Source organism: Pristis pectinata, chromosome 30 (genome assembly GCF_009764475.1).
Source record: "Pristis pectinata isolate sPriPec2 chromosome 30, sPriPec2.1.pri, whole genome shotgun sequence".
Taxonomy (NCBI): Eukaryota; Metazoa; Chordata; class Chondrichthyes; order Rhinopristiformes; family Pristidae; genus Pristis; species Pristis pectinata.
Genome location: NC_067434.1, coordinates 15,930,906 through 15,958,129, shown reverse-complemented (window position 1 = coordinate 15,958,129; position 27,224 = coordinate 15,930,906). Strand labels below are relative to the sequence as shown.

General features: G+C 43.3%; 1 protein-coding gene across 2 annotated transcripts; it reads right to left on the bottom strand.

Moving 5' to 3' along the window:
• Nucleotides 1-24,116, bottom strand: slc29a3 (solute carrier family 29 member 3). Of its 2 annotated transcripts, none has more exons than XM_052041519.1 (6): nt 24,036-24,116; nt 17,957-18,270; nt 16,888-16,970; nt 15,111-15,337; nt 7,272-7,434; nt 1-2,054 (listed from the first exon to the last, which is right to left on the bottom strand). In XM_052041519.1, the coding sequence occupies exons 2-6, from the start codon at nt 18,209-18,211 to the stop codon at nt 1,379-1,381; spliced, it is 1,404 nt and encodes a 467-aa protein (XP_051897479.1). In that variant the 5' UTR covers nt 18,212-18,270; nt 24,036-24,116; the 3' UTR covers nt 1-1,378. The 2 variants fall into 2 exon arrangements, with proteins under 2 accessions (XP_051897479.1, XP_051897480.1); XM_052041520.1 differs by having other exon boundaries at nt 23,898-24,036.
• Between the last annotated feature and the right edge of the window lie 3,108 nt (nt 24,117-27,224).

Here is a 27,224-nt window from a genome sequence, read left to right as displayed (position 1 = left end):
GAAGTTAAAAATAGGTCCATGTTTTTATTTTCCAGCTCTTTCTCATGTGAAGCTTCAGTGATGCTTATAAATGTGTTGAGCTACACAATGCAAATTGATAAAATCAACATATTTAAACATAGTTTTAATTATTTTCACCTCTTTCGAACCAACTCTCAAACCACCATGTGCAAAATAGACAATTTGTAACGACTTAAGGTTGTAAATGGAAAATACATTGTTCTCCACAATGCTTTTCTCCTAAAGTATGAGAATATTTTTCAATTAAAAACTGTCCTCTTTTTCAAAAAGGGAAGCTATTTAAGTATGAAGATCATTTGACAACAGATCTTCAATGTTCCAAGAGTAAACAATATATTTTAAAAAATAAAAATTAACATTTCTGTTTCTTTGAACTATGCTATAGGATCATGGCATATCGTCCATAGAAAACCAGTGTGTGGTTAAGTACGCCATAGCATTTAAAATGCTGTTAATGGAGGTCCTTTGAAACAAATTTAGTTCAAGTTTGTGGGATGGAGGTCTATTTTCACTAGAGGCAGCAAAGGGTGTATTTTAACGAGTTTCCACCTCAGTTCCACCCACAATTAACGTAGCCACCTCCCCCACTGAAAGGGTAGTGAGGGGCAGTAGTGTACCAGGATGATTGGGTAAAAGGAATATACAGAACTAATGGAAGTTCTTACTTAGTCAAGAGCAATATGAAGGTTGCACACACATAAAAGCAACCCCTCTCTCTTGGTTGCATAGATTCTACATTAAAGTTGATCTGGGACTGTTCAGAGTGAAGACCATTCGATCAGCACAATGAACACAGCCATCACGTGATTCAACCCTGTCAGCCATAGTCCAATGGGTAAACACTCTTGCCTGTGAATCAGAAGGTTAAGGATCTAAGTCTCAATACAAAGGCTCGAGCACAAAAACTCCAGGGTATTGTGCCAGTGCAGTAATGATGGAGCAGAGAACACCTGGATGTGCCAATTCTGATTTGAAATTAAACAGAGAACTTGTTTGCTTTCAGGTGAATGCAGATCTTGATGCATTATTTTGAAAAAGATCAGGGCATTTCTTCCCCGTCATGGGCAATACTTACTTTTAACTTATCATCAGAACAGATTAACAGGTGAGAATCACATTTGGAGGCGATTCCTGTGTTACAACAGCGATTATACTTCAAGAGTACTTCTTTGCCTTCAAGTAGTTTGGGAGGTCCTGGGCATGGTATTAAAGGCACTTTCAAAAAACATGTCTTTTCATCCACTTTATCATTAGTTAGTACAAGTACCTGTCCAAAAAAGTGAAATTCCAATCTTGGTGTGGCCCCCATCTGAGTTAATTTGGCATTTAATGATTAGAAATTCCACCAAAGTCTCTGCTAAATCAGATGAACAACGAGGGCAGAGCAGGCAGAGCCAACAGCTAGACCCAGAGCAAGGAAGAAGGACATCACTATTCCAGTATGCTCAGATAATTCTTTTGACACAATCTTTGGTCCATAAATCATTGGCAGAGTTCCCAAGTACCCATTGGTGAAGCCCAAAACTGAGATGAAGATAGCAGGGTAAAAATCCTGAGCAAAGAATACTGTGTGTAAGTGTTCTCGGGGCTGGTAATTACAGAATATGAACAAAGGCAGGAACAATGTTCGCAACACCACCAGGATGGGAAGAAATTTACTCTTTGGTCCAGGGATTTGGATCCAGGCAGTTACCTGTCGACCTGTCCAGTCTGCAAAGTTATATAAGAGGAAGCTGGTCAGAGGTACAAAGTATTTGGTGGTCCACACACTGTCTGAATTCTTTGAAACTGACTTGATGTTGGAAGAGATGGAAGGGAAGATAATAATGGAAATGAAAAAGGTGTAAAACACACTGAAGCCCAGGGGTGCAGTCTTTTTGAGGATTGGTTTCAATTGAGAAGCCGTAGTAGCATCACTGGACAGTGAATCACTCCTGACTGACCCTTCAAGCGAGCTGGTTTCACTGCTCTGTATGTAGCCATTTTCATCTCCGAGATGTTGTGTTCTCTCATTCAGATTCCTCAGATAGTAGCTGAGAATTAATGGTTAAAAAATGTTAACATTGCAAGTAACATTGGTAATTGGTTTATTATTGTCACATGTACCAAGATACAGTGAAAAACTTTGTTTTGCATGCTACCCAGACAGATCATTCCATACATAAGTACATCGAGGTAGTAGAACGATTATAATAAATGCAATGAATAGATCTGTTGAAGCCATCTCACAAGGAGTCGCCACACACAGTTTCTAAGCACGCATATTCTTAACAATTTGAAGCACTTCAAGTGGTCTCATTGACAGTGGTCTAAGGGGTATTCATAGGTGCCAAGTGGCCGTTTCCATTAGGTGGAGAGTCTAGAACTAGAGGCCATAACCTTAGGATTCAGAACATGAGAAATAAAAGGAGGCCATTTCCCACCTTTTGCATACTCTGCCATTTAATAACATGGTGGTTGATTTCTTGTTAACCATAACACTGCATTCCTGCACTAACCCCCACACATCCCTTTACATATTATATATTGATCTCCAGCTTGTTTACCCAACGATAGAGCCTCCACAGCCCTCTTGGGTAGAGGATTCTGAAGATTCACTACCCTCTGGGTGAAGACATTTCTCCTCATCCCTGTCCCGAATTCGACTGTCACCCTTGGTTCTACATACCCTAGTTAGGGGGAAAACATCAACCCTACATCTACCTGTAAAAATGTTGCATGCTTTAATGAGATCATCCCTGATACTTCCATCTCTAGGCAGTATATACCCAATCTGCCTAATTTTCCCCTCATTGACCAGATTCTACATTGCAGGAATCAATTTGGTGAATCTTCCCAAATAAATACTCCCCTAGGTCACAAGACCAGACCTGAACACAATATTCCAAAGATAGGCTCATCAAGGTACATATGTAATTGGCACAAGTCTTGCCTCTTGTACCTAAATGCTTTTGCAGAAAAGGCCAACCTACTCTTTACCCTAACTTTCAATGATTCATGCAGACCCATTTCCCTTTGAATTCCAACTTTTCAATCTCTAACCACTTAAAAAATTCTGCTTTTCTATTTTTCTACCAAAGTGGAGGACTTCATATTTTCCACATTATATTCTATTTGCTATGTTCTTGCCCATTTACTTAACCTGTCTACAGCCTCTTGAAACCTCTCCGCATCCTGCTAACATCTTACTTTGCCACCCAAACGTGCATCATCAGCAAACTTAGATATATTATGCACGGTTTTCTCATCCAATTGAATATTGACTGCGAACAGGAGAAGCAACAGTAACTTGTAGGGTGCTGCTTCACAACTCGAAAATTGCACGTTTATTCCCACTTTTTGTTCTCTGCCTATTAATCAATCTCCAATCCACACCAATGCTCTAATTTTGTTACATAACCTCTGGTGTGACACCTAATCAGCCTTATGATGGTCTGAAGACTGCTTCCCCCTTATCCATCATTTCAGTTACAACCTTAAATCACTAAGATTTCATAAGCATGTTGTCCCTTTGATAAATCCATGTGGATTCATCCCAGTTCTATTATCTTCTAAGTGTCCCATTACAACTTCCTTAATGATATTTTCACCAGGATAACTGGTCTGCAATTCCTATGCTTCTTCTCTCTGATAAGGACCTTATTGCACAGAGGGTTATAAATCTACTCTCAACAGCTGCAGATGCTGTCTAACATGCTTCGCTCAGCCAACACAAAACACATATGAAATGTTTAATGGTGTTTTGTGGGATCTTACTGTAAGCTGTGTCTTGAAACACCCACAGCATCTTAATGCAATTTGTTCATTATAAAGCACTTGGTGATGTAATAAAGTGCTTTCTAACTGCAATCTATTTCCTTACAACATTTATTCCATATATATACAAAACACAATTTCATCTTGTGGCAATTTTGTCTTTAATTTCATTTTCTTTTTGGGGGGGGGGGGGGGGGGGGGGGGGGAAGAACATCTGGGCACTGCATTTATTGTCCATGCCCAATTGCCTTTGGAAGGCAGTGGTGAACAGCCTTCTTGAACTGTTGCAGTCTTCCTGGTAAAGGTACTTCCATAATTTCTGCTGGGCAGGGAACTTCCAAGATTTAGACCCCAATGACAATGGAAAGACCGGCAATATATTTCTTAGTTATGATAGTGTGCAATTTTGAGGGGAACCTGCAGGTAGCTCCCGTGTACCTGTTGCCCTTCTTAATAGGAGAGGTTGCAGGTTCGGGATGTGTGATCAGAGTAGCCTTGGCAAGTAACAGCAGTGCATGTTGTGGATTGCACAAACCACAGCTACTGTGCGCAGGTGGTGGAGGGAACGATTATCCAAGGTGTGAATGGGGTACTGATCAAGTGGACTACTTTGTCCTTGATGGTGTTGAGCTTCTTTGGGTGTTCTTGGAACTGTGGTCATCTAGGGAAGTGGAGGATATTCCATCACATTCCTGACGTGTCATGAGGATGGGGAAAGACTTTGGGTTGTTAGGAGGCGAGTCACTCTCCACAGGACACCTACTCTTGTCCTCACAGTGCCTATGTGGCTCCTGTAATTGAGATTCTGGTCCATAAAGATCCCCTGGATATTGATAGTGGAGGAATCAGTGATGGTAATGTCATTGCATTTAAAAGGCAGGTGGTTAAAATCTCTTGTTAAAAATGATCATTGCCTGGCATTCCTGTGGCATGAATGTTGGAGGGATATGGACATTATGTAGGGAGAAGGGATTAGTTTAGTTAGGCATTTAGTTACTAGTGTAATTAGTCTGGTACAACATTGTGGGCCAAAGGGCCTGTTCCTGTGCGGAACTGTTCCGATGTTCGAATGTTAATTGTCACTTTTCAGCCCATGCCTGAATGTTGTCTATGTCTGGTTGCAAGGGGACATGAACTGCATCATTTGCTGAGTAGTTGTGAATGGAACTGAGCATTATCCAGTTATTAGCTAACATCTCCATTTCTGATCTCAGTGGAAGGACATTTTAATAATGTGTAAAAAAAAAAGCAGCCACTGGACTACAACTCCTTGTTTTCAAATCGCTCCATAATCTCATCCCTTCACTAACTCTAATCTTCTACAAGCTTCCAAGATCTCTGCATTCCTCCAATTCTGATCTCTTAAATATCCCAAGCCCAAGCTTTGGAACTCTGCCCTAGACCTTCCACCCACTCTTTCCTCTCTTGATTGGCACATTAAAATTAATTTAACCTTTTTGTCATCAGCCCCGATATCTCACATGGCAGTGCCTAATTTTGGTGGCAACATCACTTTTGTGAAGCACCACCAGTCATTTTGCTACAACAAAAGGTTTATGTAAACACCAAGTAGCTGCTGACTGGTTTATTTAGATGTGTCTGATCAGCTATGTAACATTACCAATTGACAAAAGAGAAACAGGGCTCTGAGTGGAGCAAATTGCTTGCAACCTATCTTTGCACCTGATGGATTGATAACTCCAATCCATTTTAGTCTGCATGCACCTTTCTGAAAACCATGTGAGAAAAATGGAAACATGCAGCATGGGACAAGTTCCTCAGGTTGTAATTAAAGCACATTAGTGGTCTGAGGGAACTAACCTGAATCGTACTCAACTGATGCGAAATGTAACTGTCGAAACTGATTTACAAGCAAGAAGAGACTGGGAACATTTTATTCCCCATTAGTCTCATTCATCTCCAGTGACAAGAGCGCAACTGTTGACAGGATTGTAACTTACATTTATTAGCCATTACCGGGACTGTCTGAATTTTAATTACGCTGGAGGAAAAAGCAAAATCAATGTAAGGGATGTCAGTGCAGATAAATAGAACACCTTTCCACTTCACGCTCACTGCACCAATGTGACATTTCCCAATCTCTTCAAGGGGAGGTAGCTAATGAATGCCAATATATCCTTGGCCACATCTCTGTTGTGGAGTTGCATGTAAATATCAATACTCCAAACTTGTTCACATCAGGAATCTTCCCGCATATAAAAAAACATTTAACCCTGAGAGACTAATTAAGCATCACCTTGTAAAAGGTAACTGGAAATGTAAGGGTTAATGGTGTGCAGCTTTTTCTTCAACCATGGCATGATATTGCTTCAACCAAGTTGTGCAGGTGCTGGTGAGAAACAAAGTGCTTAAGGCATTATCTTGTTTTGCTAAAAGTTTGCTGTAAGCAACTGCCCGAGTATGTGCAGTTTCCCATGTAGGCTTCTTCAGATTAAGTATAAAAGGGACACTAACATGTAAATCTCTGAGTGGGGATCAGTACAGAGCTCGGGTTACACTGTTTACTCTTCCTCTGTATCCCTCACTCCCACTAGCGTTAAAATAATAAAGCATTAATTATACGCTCCTTGGTTCTGCTGTTGTCTGCTTTATTACAGTGCCTTTCACAACCTCGATCTTAAAATTCTGATTCCTCTGGAGTCTCACCCCTCCCCCATCTCCAAAAACTTCCCTAGCACTACATTCCTCCATGCTGTCCAATGAGGTGCTGTGGCGGTGTATTTAAATTTAAGGACATTAGAATTGATCTAAGCCACAAACACTGGAATTGCTGCCTATATCTTTCTGCTTCTGTAAGATGTTCCTTATAGCCCAAGACTTGAACCAAGCTTTTGGCCATTTTTGATACCTACTAGCTCCTAATATGGCTGGATGTCAATATTTTAAAATTCATTCACAGGATGTGAACACTGGTGGCACTGCTGGCATTTATTGTCCACCAATAATCACCCATGAGCTGAGGAAATGCTAACTACATTGGATGATTTGAAGACACAGGCAAGGATAGCAGATTCCTTTTCAAAAGGATACGAGTGTGTCAAATGGGTTCTAAAAAACAATCCAGTAACTCTTTGTCAGCATTACTAAGACTAGCTTGCTTTTCAAATTCCAGATTTATTTAATTACTTTAATTTCCTAAATGCTATGGTGGGAATCGAACTCTCGTTCCTGGATCAATAGATCAGAACCCTGGCTACTAACTCTAACTATTACAACGCCCTTGTGAAAATATTGGAATGTTTTTGCAATATTAAAAACACTTTATACATCCAAGTTGTAGTAGTTGTTGATTGGGTTCACTACCTGACTCTCATAAGACAAGACTCTGCTATTAACCTGAAACACCATTGATCTTCAAACTTGTTTTAAAGCACAACCAAATATACGTTTCATATTGGAACCAAGTTGAGCAGCAAAGAGATGAAATGGAGATTCCAGCTGAAGGAAGAAAGACGAATAAGAAACATACTTACTTGGAATATGGGATTGTGGGCAGCAGCAAGTAGATGATAATACAGATCACAAGGAAGACATCAGCAGTAATAAAATAGGCCAGTGCACTGTCCAAAATAGAACCAGCAACAGCCAGGTCAACTATTGAAGCAATTGCACTAATCGTTCCACCCATGGCTTGTCCTACACAAGAAACAAGGAAAGCAGTGAACGTGAGCCCAACTATCAATTAATCACTAAGAGTTTGGTGCAAAAAAACAAACTGCTGGATGAACTCAGTGGGTCAGGCAGCATCTGTGGAGGGAAATGGACGTTCGATGTTCCGAGTCGAGACCCGTCATCTGGACTCTGCAGATGAGATTCCAGATTCAGATTCCAGCATCTGCAGTCTTTTCTATCTCCATTAAGAATTTGATGATTTTTAAAAATTATTTGTTCTCAGGATGTGGATATCACTGACAATGCTGGCAATTATTGTCCTTCCTTAACTGCCCTCAGATGGGGGAAGCAGTTAACAAGCAACCAATTTGGTTAATGAAAATTAAAAAACTGCTGATGCTGAAAATCGAAACCAGAAATAGAAAATGCTGGAAACACTCAGCAGGTCAAGCAGCATATATGGAAGGAGAAACAGTTAAACGTTTCAGGTTTGGGAACCTTCATCAGAACTGGGAGCGGTACAAAACAAGTTAGCTTTCAGTAGCAGTGCAGGTGGGGGAGGAAGGATGAGCAGGGCAGAGTAGATATCTCTGATAAAGTGAAACTACATTAGTTAACGTAGCAGCAGCAGTTAGGATTAGGCTATGCTTCTAATAAGGGTGTGGGACATGTTGAGCAGGTCAGACCAGACAAACAGGCAGAAAAAAACCAAGCCAAAATGATGACAAACAGAAATGGCCAGTTCTACACAGACAGAAACAATGGGTTATCTAAAATTGGGCAATTTCTTCAAGTGTTGGTCCTCGTTGTCAAAGTGCAGGACACAGACAGAAGGTCAGAGTGGGATGGGGAATTAAAGGGGCATGGAAGAGTTTTGAAGTATGCGATCTTTGACATCAGAAAGGAATGAAAACTGGTCCTTCCTTTGTGACAGGTCAGAATGGGAGTGGCATGGGGAACTGAATTGACAGGCAACCGGAAGCTCAGGGTCACTCTGAGCACCGAACACAGGTGTTCCCCAAAGCAATCCAATGCAGAGGAGACCACGTTGTGCACACTGAATACAGTACGCTAGATTGGAAATTAATTACTGCTTCAGCTGGAAGGACTGTTTGGGTCCCTGGATGACAGGAAGGTAAAAGATGAAAGTACAGTTGTATCTGCTGGGATTGCATGGGAAAGTGCCACAAGACAGGGGGTTGGGACAAAAGAGCAGACTGGGGAGTTGCAAAGGGAGTGATCCCTTCAAAATACTGAAAAGGGAGGGGAACATGCATCCAGTATGGAATCTTGTTGGAGCTGCGAAAATTGAAAAGGACGATCTGTTGAGTGTGGAGGCTGCTGGGATGGAAGGCAAGGACCAGGGGAACTCTGTTCTTGCTCTGTCCAGAAGAGGGGGTTAGAACAGAGGTGCAAGAAATAGGTGAGATGCAGTCAAGGGTTCTATCCACTGTGGTAGTGGAGAAGGCATGGTTGAGAAAGACACGAATTTCAGAGGCGCCTGTATGGAATGTCTCATCATTGGAGCAAATATAACAGACATGAAGGAATTAGAAGCATGGAATAGTCCTTACAGGAGCAGGTTGGGTGGTGACATAGCTGAAATTACTGTGGGAGTCTGTAGGCTTGTAATGGATGTCTATAGCTAGCCTATCCCCTAAAATGGATATGGAAAGTTCCAGAAAGGGAAGGACCTGTAAAGGTAAGAGCGGAGAGGAAATTGGCAGCAGAACTAAATGTATGAGTGCAGGAAGCAGCACCCAACATGGTTGTCAATGTACTGGAATAAGAATCGAGGGAGTGGGACTGAATAAGACTGAAATAAAGACTATTCCACATATTCCATAAAAAGGCAGGTGTAGCTTGGGCACGTGCGAGTGCCCATGGCTATGTCTTTGATCTGGAGAAAGTGAGTGGAGTTGAAGTTATTGTTCAATGTGTAAGCAAGTTCAGCCAGGTGAAAGAGTATGTTGGTGCAGAGAAATTGGTCAGTCTGTTCAAGGAAAAAGTGGAGTGCCCTCAGACCCTCCTGATTTGAGATGGAGGTGTAGAAGGATTGTTCATCCCTACCAAAGATGAACCAGTCGGGATCAGAGAACTGGAAGTGTTGAAGTGGTAGAAGGCATCCAAAGTGTACTGGATGTAAGTGGGGAGTGGACTGGGGACAAAGAATGGAGTCAAAGGAAGAAGAAATACATCTGGTGGGGTAAACAGCAGGGCGAGACAATGGGTCTACCTGGACAGTCCTCCTTGTGGATCTTGGGGAGCAGGTGGAAGCAGGATGTGCAGGGCAGGGGGACTGCAAGGTTGGAAGCTGTGGAGGGAAAATCTGAGGTCATAAGGTCCGTGATTGTATAGTCTGGCCTGGGCAAGTCCCAGAGCCTTACTATTTGCAACCCATTACACAGAAGCATAAAAGTGCTACATTTACTCATTTGGTCTCACCCTTTTCAGGATGTTCCCTTTGTTCTATCCATCCCTCCCCCACCTTCTCTGATACTTGTTTTCTCTCCCAATTCTGACAAAGGGTCCCAGATGTGAAACAGGAACTGCTTTTCTTTCCATAGGTGTTGCCTAACCTGCTGAGTGCTTCCAACATTTTTTGGTTTTGAACCAAATTGGTGGGCCTTGAGTTGCAAATGGGATATGGACGCCAGATTTCATTCCCCAAGTACCTTTGTGAATCGGTCGTGCCTTTTACAACAGTCCAATAGTTTCCATGACACCATGATCGAAGCTAGCTTTAATTACAGATTTACTTAATTACTTCAATTCAAATTACCCAGATGTCACAATGGTATTCGAACTCGTATCTCTGGATCAATGTTCCATACTTTTGGCTGCTGGTCCAGTAACTTACCACTAGCTACTATACCAGCCAAGCTCTCACTGACTGACAGAGGAAGTTTGAGGGATTCCACTCCCTTTTTGTTTACATTGTTCCAGAAGCTTTGTCCGATAACCGAGAAGATACACGGCAACAAACACCAGGTTTGCTATCTTTCACACATTCCACTGTGAGAGCCTGAAACATTTCCAGTGATGAGGGATTCTTGTTACACAGAGGGACTGGAAATGTTCTCCTTATAGCAGAGGTGGCCAAGAGGGGATTAATACAAGGGTTTAACATCAAGATGTACTGAGGCGCAATAAATAAAGGGCACACTGCTGCCTGACAGCTTCAGGGGCCTGGGCTTGATCCTAGTCTCAGGTGCTGTCTGTATGGAGTTTGCATGCTCTCTCTGTGACCGTGTGGACTTCTGTCAGATGGTCCTGGGCCGAGGGAAAGATAGGGAATGGGTGACCAACAGGCAAAGCAAAAGCAGTAAGGTAGTAAAGGGCTCCCCTGCGGTCATCTCCCTCCACAACAGATAAACCACTTTTGGATACTGCTGGGGGAGATGGCTCATCAGGGGAAGGCAGCAGTAGCCAGGATCATGGCACTGTGAGTGGCTCTGCTGCACAGGAGGGCAGGAAAAAGAGTGGCAGAGCTATAGCGGTAGGGGATTTGATGGTAAGAGGAATAGACAGGAGCCACTGTGGCCACAAACGGGACTCCCGGTTGGATTGTTGCCTCCCGGATGCAAGGATTAGGGACATCTCGGAGTGGCTGCAGGGCATTCTAAAAAGGGAAGGTGCACAACCAGTTGTCATGGTACACAGAGGTACCAACAATGTGGGAAAAAAGCAGGATGAGGTCCTACAAGCTGAATTTAGGGAGCTAGGAGATAAATTAAAAAGTAGGACTTCAAAAGGTAATAATTTCAGAATTGCCACCTGTGCCGTGTGCTAGTCAGAGGAGGAATAGTAGAATAGTTAGGATGAATATGTGGCTTGAGCAGTGGTGCAGGAGGGAGGGTTTCAGATTCCTGGGGCACTGGAACCAGTTCTAGGGGAGGTGGGACCAGTACAAACGGAACAGTCTACACCTGGGCAGGACTGGGATCAATGTCCAAGGGGAATTGTTTGCTAGTGCTGTTGGGGAGGGTTTAAACTAATACAGCAGGACAATGGGAATCCATGCAGAAAGACAGAGGGAAGCAATTCAGAGACCAAGGCAAAAGTTAGAAAAGAGAAAACTAGGAGTGGAGTACAGAAAAATCAAATGCAGAGGACACAAAGGTTACTAGATTCAAAAAGGACAATGAGTGTAAGGGCACTTTATCTGAATGCCCATAGTATTCAAAACAAGGTCCGTGAACTTGTGGCACAAATCAGTACAAAGGGGTATGATTTAGTGGACATTACAGAAACGTGGTTGCAGCGTGGAGATGATTGAGAATTAAATATCCAAGGGTATCAGGTAATACGGAAGGATAGGCAGGAAGGTAAGGCTCTTAATTAAGAATGAGATCAGAGCAATAGTGAGAGATGATACAAGATCTAAGGAGCAGAATGTTGAGTCCATCTGGGCAGAGATTAGGAATAGTAAAGGGAAAAAAGTCACTATTGGGAGTTGTCTATAGGCCAGCGAATAATAACATTACAGTGGCACAGGCAATACACCAAGAAACATTTGATGCATGTAAGAATGGAACAGCAGTTGTCATGGGGGAACTTTAACTTCCACATAGATTGGGCGAATCAAGTTGGTCGAGGCAGTCTTGAGGAGGACTTCATAGAATGCACCCGTGATAGCTTTCTTGAACAGAACGTTAGTGAACCTACAAGGGAGAATGCTCTCTTAGATCTGGTCCTGTACAATAAGACAGGTAAAATTAATGATCTTGTAGTTAGGGATCCTCTTGGAAAGAATGATTATAGTACGATTGAATTTCTTATACAAATGGAGGGTGCAATAGTTTGATCTAAAACCAATGTATCTAAACATAAATAGATAAAGTAGCTCCCTAAATTCCAATGTATCTAAACAAGGGAGACAACAACTGGATGAGGGAGGAGTTGGCTAGCGTAGACTGGGAACACAGGCTATATGGTGGGACAGTTGAGGACTTTTAAAGAGGTTTCTCACGGTGCTCAACAAAAGTATATTCCAGTTCAAAGCAAGGGCAGTAAGGGTGGGGAGAGCCAGCCTTGGATAACTAAGGAAATAAAAGGCATGAGACTAAAAGCTCATGGTAAACAAAGTCACCAAGAGTAGTAGGAAACTAGAAGATTGCGAAAACTTTTAAAAGCAACAATGAACCACTAAGCAAGTAATAGGGAAAGGGAAGATACATAATGAAAGTGAACTAGCACAAAATATAAAGACATAGTAAAAGTTTTTATAATTATATAAAGCAGAAAAGGGTGGCTAAAGTGAATGTAGGTCCCTTGGAAGATGAGAAGGAATTAATATTGGGTGATGTGGAATTGGCTGACGGCTAGAACGACTATTTTGTGTTGGTCTTCATGGTGGAGGACACGTCTAACATGCGAAAGAGAAATGTCATGGATGCGATGGGCGATGAGGACCTTGATACAATCGCTGTCACTAAAGAGGTAGTGATGAGCAAACCAGTGGACTCAAAGGTAGACACGTCCCCTGGTCCTGATGGGATGCATCCCAGCATACTGAAAGAAATGGCAGAAGTTATAGTAGACACGTTTGTGATAATTTACCAAAATTCTCTGGACTCTGAGTAGATCCCGGCGGATTGGAAGACAGCAAATATCACGCCACTGTTTAAAAAAAAGAATGTAGCCAAAAGGCAGGTAACTATAGGCCAGTTAGCTTAACGTCTATTATTCAGGAAGAAGTAGCAAGACATCTGGATAGATGTGGTTCCACCAGGCAGACACATCATGGATTCAAGAAAGGCAGGTCTTGTTTGACAAACTTACTGCAGTTCCTTGAGGATATAATGAGTGCAGTGGATAGAGGGTATCAGGTGGATGTTGTATACTTGGATTTCCAGAAGGCATTCGATATGGTGCCACATAAAAGACTTATCCGTAAGATATGGATGCATGGAGTTGGGGTTATCACCATGGATAGAGGATTGGCTAATTAATAGAAGGCAGAGAGTTAGGACAAATGGGTGTTTCTCTGGCTGGCAGTCAGTGGAGAGCAGAGTGTCACAGGAGTCGGTGCTGAGCCCGCAACTGTTCATGATACACATTAATGGTTTGGAAGAGGGGACTGAGTGTAGCGTATCTAAGTTTGCCGATGACACTAAATTGAGTGGAAAAGCAAATTGTGCAGAGGATACGGAGAGTCTGCAGAAAGATGTAGATAGGTTAAGTGAGTGGGCAACAGTCTGGCAGATAGAGTACAATGTTGGTAAATGTGAGGTCATCCACTTTGGAAGGAAAAAATAGAAGGTAAGATTATTATTTAAATGGTGAAAGATTGTAGCATGCCATTGTGCAGAGGGACCTGGGAGTGCTTGTGCATGAATCGCAAAAGGCTGGTCTGCAGGTGCAACTGGTTATCAAGAAGGCAAATGGAATGTTGGCCTTCATTGCTAGAGGGATTGAATTTAAGAGCAGGGAGGTTATGCTGCAACTGTACAGGGTACTGGTGAGGCCGCACCTGGAGTACTGCGTGCAGTTCTGGTCTCCTTACTGGAGGAAAGATATACTGGCTTTGGAGGCAGTGCAGAGGAGGTTCACCAGGTTGACTCCAGAAATGAGGGGTTAGACTATGAGGAGAGATTGAGTTGCCTGGGACTGTACTCACTGGAATTCAGAAGAATGAGGGGGGATCTTATAGAAACATTTAAAATTATGAAAGGGATAGGTTAGATAGAGGTAGGAAAGTTGATTCCACTGGTAGGTGAGACTAGAACTAGGAGACATAGCCTCAAGATTCAGGGCAATAGATTTAGGATGGAGATGAGGAGAAAACTGCTTTTCCCCAGAGAGTAGTGAATTTTGGAATTCTCTGTTCAGAGAAGCAGCAGAGACTACCTCATTAAATATATTTAAGGGAAAGTTACATAGATTTTTGCATAGGAGGAGGATTAAGGGTTATGGGGAAAGGCAGGTAAGCGGAGCTGAGTCCACGGCCAGATCAGCCACGATCTTAGTGAATGGCGGAGCAGGCTCAATGGGCCAGATGGCCTACTCCTGCTCCTATTTCTTATGTTCTTATGCTACAGGTTCCTCCAACATCCCAAACAAATGCTAGTGCCAAAAGAATCAGAGGAGTTGATGGATGTGTCAGAGAGAGTAAGTTGCAGGACACAAGGAAATGAGAGTTAGAATGGGGCTGCTCTAATGGGAGCTGACAGAAATAACTAATTGCTGAAGGTTCAATAACCAGAGGAGACAGGGTCAAAGATTTAAGTTAATAAAAAGCAATTTTAGGAATTTAAGTGCTTATTGAGCAGTAGTCAATGGTAGCTTTCAAAAAAGAAATGGAAAATTGCTTGAAGATAAAAAATTCCAAACATGAGGAAAGAATCTAGATGAATTAACTGGACCAACATTTGTAAGAGACTCAGTAGGATGAATGGTCTTCTGCTTTGCTGTATGATTCCAAGACAGTAGTTGATCCATAAAGAATTCAATGGAAATTTCTATATCCAGAATAGTAAAAAAAAACACAGGGGCTTGCTATACCGGGAGCTACCAAGGCAAAATCCATGGATGCGTTTTGGGGAAGCTGATTAACTGGACAAGGGGGAAAGGAATAGAGGGTTAGGCTGATCAGGCAAGAAGAGAAAGTGCAAGACAAACCTTGCTTGGAGCATCAGCACCAGCACCGACACAGACCTGGTAGGCTGAATGATCGGTCTTTGGTTGATAGAACTTACCTGAAATCAAAGCCTGGGCATTTCTCATGGGAAATCTTCCAATCTCTCCAAACACACTTCCCAGAAACACATTTGAAGCTCCACTGACAATGGCCACACAGCCCATGGTCAAACCAAAGAACCCATACATCCATGTGGAAGTGTCCACTTTGACCAGAACTGTGGTGATGCAGAATATAACAAGCATGATGGACAGTGATGACAGCACTCGAACCCGAGCAGAAATTCTAACAGGGGATAAAAATGAAAGTGATAATTTTCAAAGGTTACAAACTAGAACACAGTAGTAAACTAAGCTGCAATTTCACATTTTAAAGAACACAGATATGCATGCACCTTTGAAGGTGGAAAGATGAGGTGGTTGTTGAAAAAGCATTTGGGGTTCTTGGCTTTATTAAGCGGGGAAATCACATATAAAATCAGGTATATAAAAGTTATATTGAACCTGGTTAGATCTTGCCTGATGTACAGAGTTCAGTTCTGGGAAGGATTTGGATGAATAAACTGGAACTGTGTCCAGTGGGTACAGTGACTAACCAAAGGACACAGATTTAACTGTCATTGACAAACATTCCATACTACTCTTGCAACATGACTGCAGTGTTTACCATTTATAAAATGAACTGCAGCCACCACAATAAGGGCATCACCAGGCCAAGAATTTCTACCAAAGAGAAGGGAAGCAGGCACACAGAAACAACAGCACCTACAGGTTCCCCTTCAATTGCATATCATCTCGACTTGGAAATATAATTGCCATTCCTGATGCTAGGGCTAAATTCTTCCAACAGTGGTCAGGGCACACCTTCAACACAATTGGACAGTTCAGGAAGGTGGTTCACCACTGTAAGGGCAATAAACACTGGCCTTGCCATCAACACCCATCTCCTGTAAAGAGGTTAAAAAAACCCAGAAGTTTCAGGTAATAGAAAAGTGTGATTATCAGGAGCGAGTGAGCTCACTTCTGCAGACCTTACAGAATAGATCAAAGATTCACTGGAATCTATGGATGAGGGCTTTAACTATTTGGATATGATACAGATGCAAGGTTTATTCTTCTTCAAGCAGAAAATATTATGAGCATATTTGATTTGTAATTGAGTGTAAATGTTCAAAATAATGAACAGACTTTAAAGGAATATTGAGGACCATCTGCATCCAGTGGAGAGGGTTCAGTAACCTTTAGAGACAGATTCTGTGTGATTTTGTACATGGAGTCTTTATTAGCAAAAGAACCAAAATTGATACAAGGAAGGAAATAAGGAAATACAGAATACGTTGCTGTGATGCCCGCAAGGATAGTGGAAGAGGATTCAACAGAAACTTTGAAAGGGGAATTGAAGAAATATTTAAAGCGGAAAAAGATTACAGGGCTATGGAGAAAGGGCATATTGTTCAGGTCTTTGAAAGAGCTGACACAAGCACAATGGGCTGAATGGCTTCTTTCTGTGCTGTATCCTTACAGCATTTTGTAAAGCTCTTCCTTTTCTTTGGATAATATAATGACCACCATTAGTCTGAACGAATAAACACTGTTAATAAGGATCTATCATATGGATGGCCAAAGTTTGAGAGCCAAATCTGGGTTTCTTTTTGCAATGCTGCCTTGTGGTGCTTGGCAGCTTTTACTGATACTCGTCAAATTAAATGCTGCTGCAATGCTCTTCAGATCCTTTAATGAATCCTGGAACTGAATCTGAAGTGTTTTTACCCAAAGACTTTTCATCCTAACTAGATACAGAGGAAACAGAATCAAATTCTTAACACCCAAACTTACTTGCCCACCAGGAGGTAGTTGATGACCAGGAACACTATAGAAGGCACAGTTGATGCAATCGAAAGGTAACTTTCGAAGTAACTCTGAAAAAGAAACCAAAAGAACCATATGAGCCTCTGCAGCCACCAGATTGGTGCAGTACATAAAAAGCACTGCGCCAATTATTAACAGGACATTGAGTCATTAGAGAAGGTGCAAAAACAATAATTATTTTTTATTTGTTCATGGCTCAAAAACATTGCTTGCAAGGCTAGCACTTATTGGTAATTTATCCCTCATTTACCTCTTGGACAGAGTGTCTTGCGAGGCCACTTCAGGGGTCAATTAAAAACCTATTTCAATGTTGTGAAAGGGAAGGGATACAACAGTAGGATTAGGTGAAAAGATTGGGGAGATGCATGGGAGAATACTGGTGGCAACTATCTGCACTGTAAGATCATAGGCTGTGTGTTGGAAACAGCTGTCTGAAATGTGTGGAGAGAGAAGTAATGAGTACCAGTGGATACCAGGCTACACAATGGAGAACATTTTTTGGGCAGAACCAGGTAACACTGATTATTACCTCGCGAATTTTAGGAGGGGAGAGGCTATAGTGGGTCAAGTTGACTTTTGTATCCATTTATTACTGGGAAGAGCATTCTTATTATTTAATTAGCATTATTTATCAGCAGCTGCCTAGAGAAAGTGAGGGCTTTTTCCACTAAAATTGGATGACCCAATAGAGGTCTTCAAAATTATCACAGGACCTGATAGGGTCTTGGAGTCAAACAGCATCTATGGGTTTGGAAATGCACGCAGACAGATTAGGTCAGAGTACCACCTTCTCTAAAACAAATAAACCCACTAGGTTTTTAGAGAAAATCTTTTACAGCTGTTCTTCCCACCTAATGTTGGGTCACAGGTAGCCAGATTTAAGAGATATCATTACCTGAATTGCCTTAGTAGGATTTGAACTGTTGAATGGTGGGGTGCTCCAACAGCTTTACCTTTCCACTATCCTACTCAATTACCCAATGAAAAGGTTGTTACACACTTGACATGGCAACATGCCCATTCACACAATACTCACACTAAGGTCATTCTGCTGGTGAGACTGATCTGTGCCATTGCCCAGTTTATACAACCAATAATGCTTGGCAGTGCAGAAGAAATTCCAAGGCAGCAGCGAGCCAATACCAAGGATGAAGAAAATCACATACACAGTGTGGCACGTATCTGGAGGTGGCTTGCGGAAACGGCTCCTAGGCAATGGCTTGGAGATCAGGGGATCTTCTTCTGGTATTTGCGAGCTGGGGAACGTGTAGTGAGAGTCCTGAATTTCCATCTTTTCTAAAACTGGAACAACTGCAATATTTACCACCCCCTCTTCAGGACTCCTATGTTCTGAAACCAAAAAGAAAAATTATCATTTTTTTCCCCAGAAGGCAGCAGAATTGTTCATTTCTGGACAATGTCCAAGTCAAATGGACCCTCTGAATTCCTTGACAGATGATGGAGCACAGGCTTGTGAACATAAGCAATAGTAGCAGGGGTAAGCCATTCAGCCCCTCATGCTGAGCCATTTTATCAGATTATGGCTGATGGTTTACCTCAGTACGACTTGCTGCCACAAACTCATGTTCCCTTGATTCTCTAAGTATCAAAAAAATCTATCAGTCTGAATAGACTCATCCAGCCCCACAACTCTTGCAAGAGTAGGCCATTTGGCCCCTCATTCCTGCTCTGTTATTCAATAAGATCATAACTGATCTTTTACCTCAATGCCACTTTCTTGTACTAACCCCATATCCTTCAATTCCCTAATATCTAAACTTTATTCTGTTGAGTATACTCAGTGACTGAGTTTCCTCAGTCTGTCTGGGTAGTGAATTCTTCTCTGGATAAAGAACATTCTTCTTACCTCTGTCCTTAATAATTGAGCCCTTATGAGGCTGAGCATCCTGGTTCTAACCACTTAAGTCAGCGGAAACATCAACTACTCATCTACCCTGCCAAGCATCTTACAAATTACTCTTATACTCAAATCTTCTTTCAACGCTATCATTTGCCCTCCTAATTACTTGCTGAAACAACGTATTAACTTTCAGTGATGTGCAAAAACAACCAGATCCCCGAGCATCAACATCTTTCAATCTCTCACCATTTAAAAAGTACTCTGCCTTTCCATTTTTCTACTAAAGTGAATGATTCAACATCTTTCCACATTATTGCCCATCTGCAATGATCTTCTCCATTCATTTAGTCTGACGACATTGCCCTAAAGCCTCTCTGCATCGTCCTCATAACTCATTCTGCCACCCAGCTCAGCACCATTAGCAAACTTGAGTATTATACACTTGATCTCCTTCTCCAAACCATGGTTATAGACTGTGACAGTGGGATCTCAGCACCAATCCCTGCAGCACCCACTGGCTTTCAGTCCCTTTAAGATTTCCATTTTTGTTTTACAAATGCTGATGCTTTTTACCTCCTCATTAACTTTAAACCCGTTATTCTCTATTTCGGGTTTTCTGTCTTCGTCTACGAAATTGTTAAACTTCTCTACCATTTTTATCCCCCAATATAATTTGTCCCGTCTCAGTCTAATGGATCCATATCAACTTTAGCTAATTGTTTCCTTCATACATGTCTACAGAAGCTTCTCCAATCTGTTTTTATCTTTCTTGTTGGATTACTTCCTATTTCACTTTTCCTTTTGCTTATCAATGCCTTGATCCTCATTTTCTGAACTTTTTCCCAATACTGCTGTTTTGGTAATATGATAAGCTTTTTCCTTTGATCAAATTGTATCTTTTTTGTAGCCACAGCTTGATCTCTTTTCCCACCGAGTTTTGTACCTTGAAGTGATATAGATTTGTTGAACACCATGTAGTAATTCTTTAAGTGTTAGCCATTGTCTGTCTACTGTTCTACTTTTTCACATTCTGCTCACCTACACCATTATAGTTTGTTCACGTTCCCTTGTTTCCTTTGATATCAAAAAATCTATCAATCTGAATACACTCACTCAGACTTCACAACAGAAAAAGAGATGCAGCTGTGGCTAACAGTAATGGTATTAAATCAAAGTAAAAGACTTACAATATTGCCAAAACAGCAGTAAATCTGACTATTGGGAAAATTTCAGAAAAGGAGGGTCAAGGCACTGATAAGCAGAAGAGAAAGTGGAACACGAGTTTCAGATGGAACTGTTATGTCTTTTCACATTCCGCCCCTGCCAACTCACACCATCATAGTTTGGTTTGTTTAAACTAAAGGCCTTAGTTACAGGTTGAACTAATTACTTCCAATTTTTAGGTAAAACCCATTCTCGTTGAGATCGTTGTGTTCCCTGAAAGCCTCTTAACTCTCAAATCACTAATTAGCTCTTCCTCATTACACAATACTGGATCCAAGATATCTTTGTACCCCATTCTTCATACTGATCTAGAAACGCTGTTACACTCCACAAATTCATCTGCCACAAAATTATTGCTAATTTTGTTTGCCCGGTCTATATGTATTTTAAAATACCTCATGATTATTGTATTACACTTGTTACGTAGGCCTCTAATTTCCTGATTTATACAACATCCTCCATCATGACGACTGGGAATCTATGGACAACTCCCTACGTTTTAAGAACATAAAATCGGAGCTACTCATAATAGGACAACCCTCCCATATGGGCCCAACATATGATGCAATCACAAAGAAGGCACTCCAGCGGCTCTACTTCGTTAGGAGTTTGAGGAGATTTGGTATGTCACCAAAGACGCTTACAAATTTCTGCAGATGTTTGGCGGAGAGCGTTCCGACTGGTCGCATCAGAGCCTGGTATGGAGCCACCAATGCATAGTTCGCAAGAGGCTACAGAAGGTTAGAGACTCAGCCAGCTCGTTCATGGGCAGACCCCTCCCCACCATTGAGGACATCTTCGGGGGGGGGGGGGGGGGGGGGGCCTTAAAAAGGTGGCATTCATCACTAAGAACCCTCACCATCCGGGACATGCTCTTTTCTTATTACTACCATTGGGCAGGAGAGACAGAAGCCCGAAGACCCATACTCAACAATTTAGGCACAGCTTCCACCCCTCCGTCATCAGATTTCTGAACAGTCCATGCACACTACCTCATTATTCCTTTTTATTTTGCACTAATTATTTTTGTAATTTATAGATTTTTGTCTTTGCACTGTACTGCTGCTGCAAAACAAGAAATTTCACGTCATATCTCAGTGACAATAAATGTGATTGTGATTCTGCTTCTTGGAACAAAGCATTCAGGTAACTTCCCCCCTCTCTTGATGCATTGCAGTGTTCGAATCTCAGACACTATCTCAGCAACTCTGAGCCAACCTTCCATAAACAGCAAGGACTTTTATGTAGATGTGATCGTCATGGATGAGAATGTTTTCCATCCGCTCCCACATACTGCAGCAGCAACACATCACCTCTGATGCCACGTGTCTTCATTTGACTAATTTAGTCATTTGACTTATTTCTTTAGAAATTAATTTACACTACTGCCCTTACCTCACCAAAGTCTACATTTCCTCAACCTGGCACTGGGTGGGTACTGCATGCTGTGTTAAAACACACTGACCTAGCAGACACCACAGACTCAGTTCCAGGTATTAAGTTCTAGCTGGCGACCTAATTAGTTGAGAGACTGTCAGCTTGCAGGCTACTTAATACTACTGCAAGTGAAAATTACCCAGTTAAAAAAAAGTGTAACGATAGTGCTAAATTGAACTCTGATCTCCCAATCATGGCCTCTGCACTTTATTTGTCTACCTGCACTGCACTCTCTCTGTACCTGCAACACTATATTCTGCATTCTGTTTTCTTTTCACCACCTCGATATAATTATGTATGGCAGGATCTGTCTGGATGACATGCAAAATAAAAGCTTTTCACTGTTATCTCAGTACATGTGACAATACTAAACCCATACCTAATGTTTAAAATATCAGCAACTTATCTACCAAGTACATACCTAATAGACAAAACATTATGGCAAAATATACCATGAGAACAGGGACAAAGTAAACATAAATTTATACTAAAACTCCCCTTCCCACTCCCCCCCACCGCCAAAACAATCATTACCCAGTCTTTTGGGAAACAGAATATCTGGGTCATTTTCATACTAGGCGACAAATCTTCAAACCTCGTGTATTATGGGCAGTTTTCCATTATGAAAAAAAGTTTTGTTGAATATACCATAGATGGCTTCATCGCTGATGCACTTGCCAAACAGATGAAAGGCAGGCAAGGTAGTGTAGTTCTTAGCGTAACGCTTTACAGCGCCAGCAACCCAGGTTCAAATCTTGCGGGCTGCCCCAGAACACTCTACGTAAAAGATGCATTTCACTGTGTGCTTCCATGTATATGTGACTAATAAAGATATCTTATCTTATCTTAAAGCACTTCAAGTGATAAAGAATGTGAATCACTGGAAAGTGCAAGATGACTGCAATGTGAGAGCTACAAGAGAGGCAACTCCTGACGTCCTGACTCCAAGGCGAGATCGTGCTTCCTCTGAGAACAAGCCGACATAATGGTTTCACACTTTGTAATAACGAATATATTGGCTTTGTTCTTGCATTGCTTTCTCTCATGTGTTCCTGCTGACTTTGTTAAACAAATTCTCATCTCTTCGAGTGGTGCAACCTGACCATTCATGGCAAACCAGTAAACTTCAACCAATAATTTGTAAAGTTAAACTATTAATGAATAAAGTTAAACACTGCGATTGCATGGAGCAAACACAACAGCATAAGCAAATCTGGTCAACTCATCCATTTTGATGCTGCCAGTCAAATGCAACTATTATGGTTCTTTGTGGTCATTAGCAATAAATAGTGGTATTTAGATAGCACCTTTTACACCCATTCTTGCTTTGAGATCAATTTAATAGTTTTATTGCTGCTATTCTAATGTCAGAATCTCAGCAACCAACATCCATAAACTGTGATTCAGCAACAGCAATAAATAGGATTTTTCTTTTATCCACCAAAGACATGAAGGCGAAGGGCTGTTCTCTTCTCTGCAAGAGAAAACCTCATACACTACACGCTTCCTCAGTAGCACACTGCAGTGATTTTTGTGCTCCGTACCTATAGTGAGACAAACACACAACCCCGGTGTGACGAAGGGTCTCCAACCCGAAACTATTTCTCTTTCTACAGATGCTGCCCGACCTGCTGTGTGTTTGTCTTTTAGATTTTCAACATATGCAGTTTTAAAAATTTTTAAATCAACACCCATCCCCCCCATTCGTGCCTTCTAACCCTCTTGCCTCTCAAACTTCGCTCCACGCTCCTCCAGCCCTCTTGCCTTACCCCTCCACCCCAACCCTGTCCCCTCCATCCCCCTGCCCCCTCCAGCACCAACCCTCCTCTCCCCTCCACCTCCCCTCTAGCTCATCTCTCACCCCTCCACCTCCCCTCCCATCCACCCCTTCTCCTCCCTCCCATCCACCCCTTCTCCCTCCCTCCACTCTACCTCCACACACGCCTCTCCCCTTCACCTCCACCCCCTCTCCCCAACCCCGCTTGTCACCCTCCTTCTCCTACCCCCTCTTCCCCCACACACCCCCACCTGCCCCAACCCCACCACCTCTCTCCAACTCTCCCGCTAACACCCCTACCTCTCCTCCAACCACCCACCTCTCTCCCCGAACCCCCTTCACCCGACCCCTCCACCTGCCTCCCTCCACTCCCTCACTCTCCCCCACCCCGACCCCCCTCCCCAGAACCCCATCTCCCCACCCACTACACAGACCCCCATCCCCTTACCCCCTCTCTCTCCCCCTCCCCATTACACACCCCAACCCCTCTCCCCAACCCCCTTCTCCCCAACCCCCTTCTCCCCCAACCCCCTCCCCCCTCCCCCCCCCCCAACCCCCTCCCCCCTCCCCCCCCAACCCCCTCCCCCCTCCCCCCCCAACCCCCTCCCCCCGTCACTCTACCCCCTCCACACACACCCTCCCAAACCCCTCTCTCCCCCCTCTCCACAACCCCCTCACCCTTTCCCCGCTTCACTTCCTCCTCTCGGAAGGCCTCAGCCGCGGCTTCGCGGTCCCACCGAGCCCGGGACTGCAGGTGGCGGCGCTCCGGCCCGCGTTGGCCCGGGACCAGCCACCCCCCCCATCGCCCTCACTCACCGGCGGCGGCCCACCGAAGCCGCTGTCAATCATCCCTCTGCCGGGCCAGCCCGGCGTCCCGGGAGCCCAGGCCCCGCCCATCAGGCCGCGGCAGCCAATCAGCAGCAGGCGTGCAGCGGGGGGTGCCCAGCGACCTGTTGCAGGATGAGTGCCCTGCACAGGGAGGAGGCAGACTGATTCATGCAAGCACATCTCCAGCCCAACTTTCTGTTCCTCTATTCAATGCCCAGGATCTCATTTGCAGAATGCTGCTTTCCTCAGCGCTGCACGATTCAAAAGTGATTCCTCCTCGACATGAAATGCAATATCAATCATTCCTCGGTTATTTCTCTCCGTACAATTCAACTGGATGCTTTGGGTGTGAAGCTTCGTTGCATCCTTCATGGGAATGCTCTCCCCCGTTAGGGAGCACATATTGCCACCGTTCCTAGTCCAATAGTCCTTCCAGACTACAAGCGGACAACTCAGTCCACGTTGCCTTGGTCACTTATCATTGGGCACCACAAGGACAGCAGAGTTTTAATTCCTGCAGTGGTTACCTGGGATACTTGCCAGGTAAGACCCACTTACCTTTCATCCTCTGGCAGCATCCACCCACTGCGTCAGCTCCACCACTGCCAAACTCCACCTTGAGATCCTGACTATCCAAGACCCAGAGCTCCATTGCCCATCTGCCAATGCTCCAGTCTGTCAAGGCTCCTGACAAAGGTGTGTTGTCCAATCTTACACCACCCAGGTGATAACAGATGTTATCTCTGCTGTGATAATGATTCCTTGATGTTTTGGTATGGACCTGTTGATGAGCTTGGAGATTATGTTCATTTTGGTTGCCTCATTCTGGAGCATGGTAAACCTACATGTGCCTCACTATCCTTGGCAAAGTGTGGTTTATTTACATTGCACTCTGACTGATACAGTTCCTGTTTGAGAAGGTGGTTGAAAAAGCACTATGACAGCAGGCAACGTGGCTCCCTTGTCCTGAACCTTTTGAAGATAGCGGTGTTGATCAACACTTCCTCCCACCAGTCCTCCTCACCTCCTTCCCTTTGTTCCACTCCTCTCCCTCTCCCCTCCATCTCCACCATGTTCCTTGTCCTCTCCTATCAGGTTCCATCTTCTTCAGCACTTTGTTACCGCCACCCATCACCTCTCAGCTTCTTACATTATTCCCACTCTCCCTCACCAGCCTATCACCTCTCCCCCTCACCTGGATCCACCTATCGCCTGCCAGCTCTTGCTCCACCCCTTCCCCCACCTTTTTAGACTGGCTACCTCACTTTATCTTTCCAGTCCTGATGAAGGGTCTTGACCCAAAATGTCGACTGTCCATTTCCCTCCATAGATGCTGCCTGGCCCGCTGAGTTCCTCCAGCGCTTTGTGTGCTGCTCCAGTCTTCCAGCATCTGCAGTCTCTTGTGTCTTCAGCAACATTGTTGAGAAGTTCTCTTATTTATATGATCAAGTGCATGCAGATGTCTTGCACCTTCACCATGAGCCAGGAGGTTTGTCCCATGGCCATCGGAAGTCTCCTTGAAGCTTATGGCTTGGACGTTCTATGACAACTGCCGTGTTTTTCCTAAATTAGCTGGAATGGAAGCTTTGCTTCATGGGACATGACCCTGCTCTTTCCCCACATAGTCTCCACTTGAGAATTGAAGCTATCCATTGTTATGCACAGAATGCTTTGTCTTGACGGTGCAGTAGTTTACACATTGGTGGAAATTCCCTTTTTGGGAAGATTAATGATGACTGATTCCATCTGCTGGATTGGCCAAGGTTCTTCGTTCCATACCTTGTAACAGCCATCAAGATTTCCACAGATATACACTGCATCAGTCAGTTACTTCCCTACTCTTCAGGCTTCTAATGGTGTCATACACCTCTGAAATGGAGACACAAGAGACTGCAGATGCTGGAATCTGAAGCATCAAACAAAATGCTGGAGGAACCCAGCGGGTCAGGCAGCATCTGTGGAGGGAAATGGACAGTTGACGTTTCCGGTCTGGACCCTTCATCTGGACTTCTGACATGTCTGGCTTGTCACCTTTAGTGCTTCCACATCATCCTTTCTCTAATTATTCAAATACTACAGGCCCCCCTTTAGATACTGTAGTTGAAGGTCCCCTGTGTATTTTGCCCATTGTTTGTGTATTATAGTAAAGCTGGAGAAACGAACCACAATATATCCCCTGAAAGGGGCTCTTTGCTGATCAAGATTTTAGTCATCTGCCCTAATATAAAATGCCTTCCAATACAATATGCTTTGTGCTAGTTTTTCTTTGATTATGCTTCGGTGAAACACCTTGAGATGTTTTACTTCACACCATGTGCTGATGGTAGAACACAAATACAAACAACTTTCACAGTTATGTCGCTGCACTCTGAGCACTCTGCAACATTAATTCACAAACTGAGTGTCGCATAACGCACTGCACTCAGTGATCTCAAAGGCTCATGTGAAGAGGAACCTGTTGCTTTAGCATTGGTTCTATTTTGCTTAAGTCCTCAATGCACAAATATGTCAGTTACCACCTGGCAACTGAAGAGGATAATTAGTTGACATGCTACAGTTGCTTAACAAGTTATAGTTACAGGTGAGCGTTGCTACACACTCACTGTTCATTCACAAACTGTCACCTCATTTTGTTGATCCGCCTTCTCTTTGCCAGAATTCCCAAGACTGTCTGCTCTTTTGCTGCAACTGTTTAACCCTTCTCCACATCAGCCTTTGTCACCTCCTCTTGCGGGTCTCTTGTTCTGCTCTCCAGTGGACGTCTGACTTTCACTGCTGCATCATCAGTGGCCATGCCTTCAGCTGCCATGGACTTAAGCTTCAGAATTCCCTACTCCTTCCCTCATCTCTTCTGCTCCAAGCTCTATCACGTAGTGATACAAGGGATACAGGTGAATGGGAATGCTCTGTCAAATATTTGGTCAGGAAGCTACGGGTGGCTACCATTTTGTGATGTTCTATTTTAATCCTGCGGCAACACAAGCAGGGCCCAGCTCCCAGCTCCCAGCTCCCAGCTCCCAGCTCCCAGCTCCCAGCTCCCAGCTCCCAGCATCTTATGTTGTTTAAAACTCCATCATCAAAACTCCCTGACAAATGAACTCCTGAGGTTTCAGCCAGTTAACCAATGGCAGTCAAAATTCACACTATTCATAGAATCATCGAGATGTTTTGCAGGTT

Bases quoted from the DNA above. Each gene is read 5' to 3' on its own strand.
- slc29a3 (XM_052041519.1), bottom strand. From the start codon at position 18,211: ATGGAAATTCAGGACTCTCACTACACGTTCCCCAGCTCGCAAATACCA. The intron at 16,971-17,956 runs GTGAGTATTGTG...TTTCTTTTTCAG, and splicing joins ACCAGCAGAATGACCTTAGT to AGTTACTTCGAAAGTTACCT. The intron at 15,338-16,887 runs GTAAGTTTGGGT...ATCCCCTGTTAG, and splicing joins AACTACCTCCTGGTGGGCAA to AATTTCTGCTCGGGTTCGAG.